At 58.7% G+C, this 9,600-nt stretch overlaps 1 protein-coding gene across 1 annotated transcript in view; it reads right to left on the reverse strand.

The window, feature by feature from the left end:
* CHERP (calcium homeostasis endoplasmic reticulum protein) overlaps window positions 1–8,936 on the reverse strand; it is a 21,999-nt gene extending 13,063 nt beyond the window's left edge. Inside the window, exons 1-7 of the mRNA XM_082649837.1 lie at window positions 8,862–8,936; window positions 8,379–8,552; window positions 4,216–4,400; window positions 2,975–3,112; window positions 2,563–2,714; window positions 882–993; window positions 683–772 (exon numbers count right to left, since the gene is read on the reverse strand). Coding sequence (XP_082505963.1) covers window positions 683–772; window positions 882–993; window positions 2,563–2,714; window positions 2,975–3,112; window positions 4,216–4,400; window positions 8,379–8,552; window positions 8,862–8,886 — 876 coding nt within the window. The 5' untranslated portion in view covers window positions 8,887–8,936. The remainder of the gene's footprint in view (window positions 1–682; window positions 773–881; window positions 994–2,562; window positions 2,715–2,974; window positions 3,113–4,215; window positions 4,401–8,378; window positions 8,553–8,861) is intronic.
* Window positions 8,937–9,600: the final 664 nt, after the last annotated feature.

The following is a 9,600-nucleotide window of genomic DNA, read 5'->3' on the forward strand; positions in this document are numbered from 1 at the left end:
TAGAAAAAGTCTGAAATGTACTTTCCTCATTTGCCTTTCTGAGCATGAAAGCTTCTCCCCTGTAGGGAGGGTGGCAGTCAGGAGCATCACAGAGGAAACGGTCAACATATAGCTTCTCACATTCAACCAGACCTGTGCAGGAAGACATCTTCCGGCCTGGGAAAAGGGGGTGTGAACTGTGCCTTTCACCCAAGCAGCTGTAGATGGGATAGCAATGCCGGCACCACAGGAGAGGTGACCAAGGAGATCCGGCCCTCCTCTCCCTGCTCTGCGACCCCGACCTCTGAGCAGATGCCCCCTCAGAGAGAAGATGTGCACACGGGACACCGTGCACAACACGATGACTGTGGCAGCCTAGACTATGCCAGGGTTTCCTCATGCTCCCATCACACCTGGAGGACCAGAGCAAATGGGCCAAAGGCACCCCTGAGAGCAGAGCCTAAAGCAGGTAACCTGGTCACAAGCTCACCAGGAAAAGTCTGGCGGGCTCGCCTGGGAGGGCTCACTGGCTGCTGTGGACGGGGTGGGGGCCCCCGAAGCTGCTCCTCAGACTCTGCCTCCCACCCCTCACCACCACCCCAGGGGCACGCCGGGGAGTCCAGCTGGGAAAATGCCACCAGGACTCTGAGGTCACCGCCCTACTGGTGGTGCCCAGCCCCCAACTTCAGGGAGCAGCACACACCTGGTACTGGCCGAGCCCCAGGGCCGGGCTCTGTAACTGCTGGATGATGGAGTCGTCAAAGTAGCCGTTCTTCTCCCAGAGCTGCAGGAGCTGGACGTTGGGGAGGAGGGAAAGGCCATGTCAGGGGAAAAACGAGTGCCACCCCCCTAGCCCCTGCTCATCTCCCGCCCCCCCGCCCCCCGCCGGCTGCCCCTTGTACCCGGGCAATCTTCTGCTGCTTGTCCTCCTCCACGGCCAAGAAGCTGGTACAGTAGATGGGCACCACGACCTTCTGCAGGGCGGCCAGCAGCTCCCGGGCCTGCTTGCGCTGGCTGTGAGGGAGAGACCTTCCGCGCGTCAGGGCCCTGGGGCGGGACCCGGCCACGCGCCCGTTACCATCGCGGCTCCAGCCACAGCACCCTCTGCCTTCTTGGGACACGGGCCCCCAACCCGGCTGGGACAAGGGCTGGGCTCCCCACAAGATGGATGGACGGCAGTGGGAGGAGGGAAAGAACACAGCCTGGGGACTTTCAGAGCAAGGCCTCTCACCCTGGTCCCCTTATCAGTAAGATAACCCTTCTCTCCCAGGGTGGCATAAGGATGGACAGATGCAGGCCTGTGAGAGCCCCAGCTGCCCACAAAGGCTGAGCTGGGGTTGCTGTAGGTATAGGGCCTTGTCCATGCAGCCTCACTCGGCACTGTCACCCCCTAGGCACGAGGAAACCTGGGCTGGGACCCCACCTTCCACGAGGCAGAGGGAGTGTGCGGGCTGCCAGATGCCTAGGAGCCTGAGGCCTGACAGGGTGAGGCGGCCTCTCGGGGGGCAGGCCGCATAAATGAGCGTGGAGGGCCCGCAGCTGTACAATGAGGTGGCAGAGCCCGGGGAAGAAGGTGGGCAGTAGAACCCCTCTCAGAGGCGAGCTCACCAGAGGGAGCTCAGAGAGAGCAGCAAGTGCCCGGGGCCGGGAAGCCAGGTTGGGGGAGGGAGGGCAGCCCAGGCAGGAGGACGGGGCGAGCCGCACTGGGCTTCCAGACAGTGAGGCTCAGGAAGCGGGTGGCTGGAGAAGTGCCAGAAACAGGGCTGTCTCTGCAGATCTGCCCTGAGTCAGCGGAGCGGCTGGCGGAGCAGGAGGCAGACAAGGTTCCGAACAGCTACTTATTTCCCAATGGCAGAGAAATAGGGGAAAGTGATGTAGGGAGCGCGGAGTGACACCGGAACCGCCCACATGGCACATGAAGCAGGGAGGGGCAGGGCCCGGCTGCACGTGGGCAGAAGGGGCAAGACCTGGGTCTGAGTCTGCTGCCCTCACAGGAGCTGTCCCCCAGCCAGCCAAGTTCAAAGACAAATGTGGCAGCCAGTCTTCACAGCTACAGGCTAGCCTTACTAGCACCACGAGCTTTCCCCTGTCTCTGGCCTAGGCATCTTGTTTCTCGACTTAACCTTTGTCAAAAGGCACCGAAGAGGCCATGTGGAAGTAAACACTGGCCTGGCCTTAGGAGGGCTGGGGGGTGGGGGTGGGGGGCAGAGGGTCAGCCAGGGGGACCCTATGGGAAGGTTCCTGAAGCAGAGCAGAGTCAGGTGACTGGGGTGTGCATAGGTCAGTGAAAGGGAGCTGGCAGCTGACAGAGACACTGAAAAACACCCAGAAACTGCCCTGAGAGCAGGGAGTGAGGGGACAGCGGCCCCAGGTGGGGCGAGGGGTCTGGGGTAGTGGCTGAGGTGGTGGGGGGTGCGGGTGGCTGTCCTCCCGATGGAGGGCTTGTGGCTCAGACCGACCCTCCCCCTGGGTCTTCGGAAGAGTGGTTCCCAGTCCCAGGACAGGCCAGGCTCTGGAGCGCAGAGCATCGGCCGGGAGAGGGAGAAGGAGCAGGAGGGAAGGCGGAGCTGGCAGGGCCCTCACCAGTGGTGCAGCACATCATTGATCAAGTAGATGAGGTGCAGCCGCAGCTCGAAGTGCGCCCCATCGGCCGTGATGCGGTTCCGGAGGTGGCCCGCCATCAGCTCGCAGTGAGGTGGGGACTTGGCGTTGCTGAACATCCAGTTCTTCCCAGCCTGCAACAGCCAGGGTGGTGGGTGAGTGGGGCTGGCCTTCTCCAGGCCAAAGTGTGTACAGACGCCCGGGAATGTCGGACGGCCTCTGCCTGCCTTCCACCTTTCTTGGTGGGGGAGCCCACGGAAGTGCTCATGAGGGAAGGGGATGCGGAGACGGGGTGCCCCTAGAGCAGCCCTGGCCCAGACTGGCTGCAGGAGCTCCCACCTAGTCAGGAGCACCAGGTTCTGGGAGCACGCCCCCAGCCCCACCCCGCCCTCACCGAGATGGCATCTTTGGTGCAGGTGTCGATGATGGGCTGCAACAGGTTGTCAAACTCGTTCATGTCCAGCTGGGTCTCCTCCAGGAGCTTCTGCATCTGCTGTTCCACCGCGTGGGCCACGGCTGCTGTCACCTGCTCCTAAAAGGCCAAGTGGGACCGAGACTGTGTGAGGAGGAACCTTGGCCCAGGCCCAGCCAGGCTGGCCCATCAGTGCCCTGCCCCCAACACTCACGCCCAAAGCCTGAGACACGCATCTGTAAGTCATGGCTGTAACACGCAGAGCAGGCAGAGGATAAAGCCAGACAAGATACAGGGGGATACAATGTCTCCCCGGAGATGACAGACAGAAAGATTAAGACCCAGAGGAACAAGGAACCTCTGCACATCAATTCACCAAAAAAAGAAAGAAAAACGAGTGGCAGGTGTGAACACGGTATGGCGAGGACAAATATAAACAGTCACCAGTCAAGTAAAAGCAGAACAACCTCACTAGCAACCAGGGAGTCCGAAATTAAAACATGACGCCAGACTTCTGCCCGTTAGGTTAGCAAACTGAGATATGGCTGAGACCCGGTGCTGCTGGGGGGACAGGCAGTCAGCCCAGGGCTGGCTGAAGCCAGACTGCCCAGTCTGTGACGAGCTCCGTATGGAAACTGAGGGTAAGCATTCTGGAGCGTTTTGTTTTCAATAATACAACCGTAACTTACGTCTTGATCCAGTACTAAAATTGGGGCTGGCGTTTCAGATATCTTTTCATCCATCTTATGTTTCTGGCAACTTATCCTATTGTATTTGGCCAAAGTACCAGACTGTGATGGATTGGGACAAAAGGGTCCTTCCCCACAACAGCTTGGGGTGACCTAACTAGCAGGAGCTGGTGCCAGTGGCACCAGAGGCCACCTGGATTCTCTGTCACACAATTTCCAATGTGCAGTCTCACTTGTCACATCCACTCCAGCACAACGGGTGTGTGGGTATCAAAGCTCGTGCAGTGACCTCACTGGGATGAGAAGCAACCTCCGTGTCCAGCATCGGGGTCAAGCTAAACACAACATGGGCGGTGGCAGCACTGGAGGGATAATGACTGTCAGGCGCCGAGCCCTGGACAACGGGACATCCCCGTCCTCAGCGCTGACACCGAATATTAGCGTCAATTAGCGTCAATACAAAAACTGAGGCAGAGGGTGAACTCTGGGTACCCACCTCAGGTCAAGAGGGGAGGGGGAGGGGCCGGCCCGTACCTGTCTGAGGGCCAGCAGGTGCTGCTCCTGCTGCTGCAGGTTCCACTGGCTCTGCTGGATGAGCTCGTCCATGGATGGGGTGCCCTGGGCTGGCGGGATGGGCGCCGCGGGGGCCAGCGGGGGCTGTGGCAGCGGTGGCAGGGCCGTGGCCGCTTCCAGCTCTGGGGCCTGCTGCTTGCAGATGACTGGCAGGAGAGGAGGAGAGGTGGCCCCTGTGAGGAGGTGGCTGGGGTCCAGGTATCCCCTTGGCCGCCTCTTGGGCAGCTCTGAGCCCCGGGGGCTCCCCTCCCTATACTCGCCACCCAGAAGAGGGACCCCTGCGACGTGCCGCCGCCATGCGTGCCCTGTATCATGGGGCCTAGCCCTGGACCCCTTCTGCCTTCCTGCTCGTCCTCTCCTCGGAGACCTTTGGGACTGTCATCTCACCACTCGTTAGCCAACACCGTCCAGCCTTGCCCACTGTCCTTCGGCCCAGAGGAAGCCTGAGCCCACCCCCTCCACCTTCTCCACACCTTGCCTGGGCCTGAAGCAACAGTCCCTCCCCGAGGGAGTCTCTCAACCCCCAGCAACCTCCGCAGCTATTTCTAACGCCTGCTGTCCCCCAGTCTACTCTCCCCGTTCAAGACAGCAAAGCCACCGGACCTCTGGATGGCGACCAGCAAACCCACGCACCTGCAGCCCTACGGCAGCACCCGACACATGCTGTGGCCCCCCTACACCCCACCCTTTGCCTTCCTTCCACTGACTCTACTCCTCTGCATTCAAGGGTCAATCCATATTGAGGCGACGTGGGATGCCCTATCCTGCTAGCAGGAGATTGCATTGGGCAGGTGCAGGCCCCAAACCTCGCCAGATGAGACGGGAGGGGAGGACTTGGGGGAAGGGTCCCTGGACAAGATGGCCTCCCCCTCTGCATTTGGGCCTCGGCTGGTCTGAGCGTGACCACGCTCTGCTGGAGCCCTTCTGAGTCCCACTCTAAGGGGGCCCAGCCTTTGGACAGAGCCATAAAAGGACGGTGGGGTGGAGGGTGTCATCCAGGGCCCACCATTGCTTAGGTCTCAGGCAGGCCTTCACCAAAGGCACCTTATGGGACCACCCCCACCCCCTGACTTGCGCTCTGGATCCTACCCTCCCAGAGACGCTGCTTCAAGGAAATGTGTCCTCTCGCTCTCCTTCCTTCATTTTCTCTCTTTACTAACTCTGCCCCAGCAACATCTAAACACACCCAAGTCTTTGATCTTCAAAAGCTCCCTCTTCATCCATGCCCCGCTCTCGACAATTTTACAACCAAGATTCATCTTCAATTCTTCATCTCCCCTTTATCTCAACCCACGGAGGTCTGGCTCCGCCCACCCACCCCACCCCCAAAGCCACTGCGGTCATCCCCACTCAGCCTGATGGCCCCGTCTCAGCTCCTTGTCTCACGTGGCCGGTGTGGCCATCCCCTTGGCCCCTTCTTCCTCTATCCGACCCTCACATACTGAGATGCCCGGTCTGAGAATTAAGCCCCCTCCTCTGAGCAAGCCCCTAAGGGAACATGACATCTTCCTGTGGCTGCAGTTATAAAGTGCACTCTATGACCCCTAAATCTATCATCGCCATCCTGGATTCCTCAAGCTTTGGGTCTAATTACAGACCAAACAGCCACTGCTTTCCACAGGCACCTCAAACAGGCATGGGTTCCCTCTCACCCTGCGTTCCACCCCCTCCAAAGCTCCCCTTCTGACCCGTGGCTGGCACAGCTACGCCACGTACCCGAGCCAGAAGTGAGAAGGTTCATGCACCTTTCTCTCCCTAGCACTTCACACTAACAAGCTGCCCCACACAGTCAAGTCACCCTCCTAGATCACATGCCAATCTATCTGTGTCCCGCCATCACTGCCATGACTCTGCTGTCACCTGCATCAACCTGGGAACTGGTTTCCCTGCATCCAGTCCTGCCTCCCCTCTCCTTCTCTACTCTGCGGCTGTAGTGCCGCTGCTCAAAGTGTGGTTCAAGGGCCAGCCCCAGGTGACGTCAAGACTAGACAAGCACAGAAATGGCGAGGGAGTGTTTTGGCACTTTTACAGCAATTTGATGTTTCATGATGCATGTTTTTTTTCCCATTTTTTTCTTTTCTTGGTCATGCCACGTGACTTTCGGGATCTTAGCTCCCCGAGCAGGGATCGAACCTGGGCCCTGGCAGTGAAAGCGCCAAGTCCTAACCACTGGACCGCCAGGGAACTCCCATCATTGTTCACATTTTTATTGTACTTTGCCAAACTGTACTTTTTGCAACAGATCAGAAAAAAACAAAAAACAGTCCTTCACCAGAGTCTGTGAGGCGCCAACCTCAAGCGGTCCCAGGACTCAGTCTTCTCAAACCACCAGGGTGAAGGGCTGGTTACAGAGTGGCTAGCCCTGCTCCAGAACACAGTTCTGAAACCGTTCTACAGCTTCCCCAAAGCTTCCAGAAATCCTAAGTCCTTGGTAAGCCAGCCCTCCCTGCTGTGCACCCTCACTTCTGGCCGCTCAAAGAATCCCTCCTTCTCTGGGCTTCAGGCACCCTGAGCTTTTGCCCCCCTCCTCCCAGCCCCTCCTAAGGCTCGTGCCTCCATCCCAACACTCCTGGCTCCTCAGTTTCCGTGTGTCTAACTCTGACATGGACTTTAACGGCAACGGAGATATTCTTACCTGCAGAAAGCATTTCCTGAGTCCTGATCTTCCCCTGCTAGAAACACCCCAACTTCCCCCCATTATGGCACCAAGTCCCAAGCAGCCCCCGAATTCTGACTTTCAGGGTGGGAGTACTCCCCTCGCAGGGGAAGCAGCTCTCACCTCATGGTCACTCGAACCCAAACACCATCCTCCCCTGCCCAGTTATGCCACCGGCATCAATATCCAACTGGCGCTTCAGTTCACAGATTCTACCCCTTAACCCCACCTGTCCCCAAGCCCACTGCCTTTACTCAACTCGCCGACTCAATTCAGACTTTACCACCAACTGCCATCCCAGCCTCCACTCACGCTCCCTCCAGCCTGTTCTCCACGCAGGCCACACAAACCCGACCCACCTCTCCCTTGTTTCAACCTCCCTTGTGGCTTCCCACTGCCTACAGCAGAGGTTTTAAAGTTGACGTGCTGGGGCTAAGGAACGGTTGCTCCAGAAACACATAAATGGGTACATTTTGCCTAGGCAACCTGAAATCTTCCCCACCCTCATCTCAAACCTTAAACAGGCACCAGAAGAACCCCTGGATTAAAGAAGAAAACCCAAACTTTCCCCTGGAAACTTTCCCACTCCAGATCAACCCCCTCCCCCATCTACACACATCTACACTCCAGCTATGCTAGGCCTCTTATGATTCCTCTCCTGGCTCTCAAAACACACTGTGCTTGTTCAAGCCACTGTACTTTGCTATGTCTTACAAACTATCGATCACCTACTACCTGCTACCTATTAGGCACAACACTGACCCAAACAAGGTCTGGTTGGCCTCAGGGAGCTTGTAGTCCAGGGAGCATTCACCTTTCAATGTCCACCTACTTGGCAATCTGAAACACAACGTTATCTAGAAGCTAGAGATTTGCTACTGAACAATACAGATGTGAACTCAGGGACTATCTATCTGTTATTCAAAGACCAGCTAGGATAACTGACCTCATCTTAAATTCTCTTAATTTCAAGCCGGAACCTTGAAGCCCAAACCAGTGAACATAAACAGCTGCAAAGAACTAAAGCCCACAGGACAATTAGTTTTGATCTGGACTGCAACCATCTGAAATGCACAAAAACCTTGCTGGACCGACGGAGAGCCCGCAAAGGGGGCTGGACGGTACCTGCCAGGAGGGTCCCACCCAGTCCGGCTTCTATCACTTCCTCCCTGGTAAACACTGAAGCAGTCACTCTACTCGCTGATCTCAGTCATCATGTTTGCAAAACAACAGAAATCCCTGATCCGGAGCCCAGAAGGAGAATCGATAACCTCGATCTCCATGACACTCGGGCCCTGCAGCCGCAGGGCTGTGGGAACAGCCGAAAGAATCGTGAAGGCCAAACTAACTCATTTTCACAGAGAAATAGCATGCGATCCAAAAGAAGGCGTTTTGTGGCAGAGCCCGAAATTGGAACCAGAGAAAGGATTCGTTCGAGAGGGCGCCCTGAGAGCTGGCGAGGACTCACGCTGCTGCTGCTCTAGAGCCAACTTGCACTTGTAGTAACTGTAGAACTCGCCTCCGAACAGAAACGAGAATTTCGGGTTATCCTTCTGCTTCTCCATAGTCATCTTTTCAAACTCGGGACCGTTCCGGGCCACGAACTGGGCCAGCTTGTCGATGACATTTCGGAGTTCCTGGTCTGGAAGACGGAGGAAAGGCCACGCGGAGCGTCAGCGAGGACCGCCCAAATCCGGGGGCCCTGGCTTCCCGGCCCGCGTCCGCGGGGCCGGGGTCCCTAGGGGTGGGCCCAGGAGCAGCCGCCCTTGTACGGGTCCCGATAGGGGCCAGAAGCGCTCCGGGAATGCGGGGATCCGCGGGAGAGGCCGCAGGCGAACCCGGGAGGCCGAGCCCCGCCCCCTCCTAGGCCCGGGGACCCCGAAAGGCGGGGCGGGTCAACAAGGGATTCCAGGGAGAGAGAAACGGCCCCCGAGCCCGGGCTGGGCCTCACCATCGGGCGGCAGCGGCATCTCCATGGCTCCGGCCGCGGGGAACGTCCTCCACCACCACTCGATCGCCCACCAGGGCCGTCTGCGGAAGCCGGCCGGAAGTGGCGCGAGGGAGCCTTTTACGGCTGGCCTCGCGGGCTGCTTCCGCCCGCCACTTACGGCCGTCGCCGGGAAACCCCGGAAGTGAGGGCACAAGGCGGGAGGGAAGAAGCCGCGCGAGGCCGGACGCGCAGGAGGGGCTAGCGAAGTGTACGCGCAAGGGCTTTCTCGCGCATGTGCGGAGTGGGCTGTTGTCGTGCGACGCCCAGGAGCTGCTAGAACTGAGCGGACGGCTGTTAGCCGCGGCCGGGGCGTTTTCTCAGCTCAGCGTTGCAACCCGAAGGCTTGGCCGGCCTCGTTCTCCGCGGGACTAGGGAGCCTGGGGTGTTCCTGCCCCGGTCAAGGCCTGTTTCCTCCTCGCGGGGCGGCGGTAAGGAAAATACGAGGTGAGGTGCGTCTGGGCGGCTCCTGGGCCGCGACGCCTGTCACATGCTCCCGGGGCCGCCCGGAGGCAGAAGCAGAACCGGGAGGCTATGGGCTTGGCGGGGATGTAACTGAGCTTATTGAGGTTCAAAAGAGCCTCCCGCTCGATTTCTTTCCGTCGATCAAACGTTTTGATAAGGAAGACTTTAGGGCGAGCGGACTCCACCCGCACCCCCGCCGGCCTCAGACTGAGTGCGCCTCTTTGGGGCTCGTGTGGCT

This window comes from Grampus griseus (genome assembly GCF_964374135.1).
Source record: "Grampus griseus genome assembly, chromosome: 3".
In the NCBI taxonomy this organism is placed as follows: Eukaryota; Metazoa; Chordata; class Mammalia; order Artiodactyla; family Delphinidae; genus Grampus; species Grampus griseus.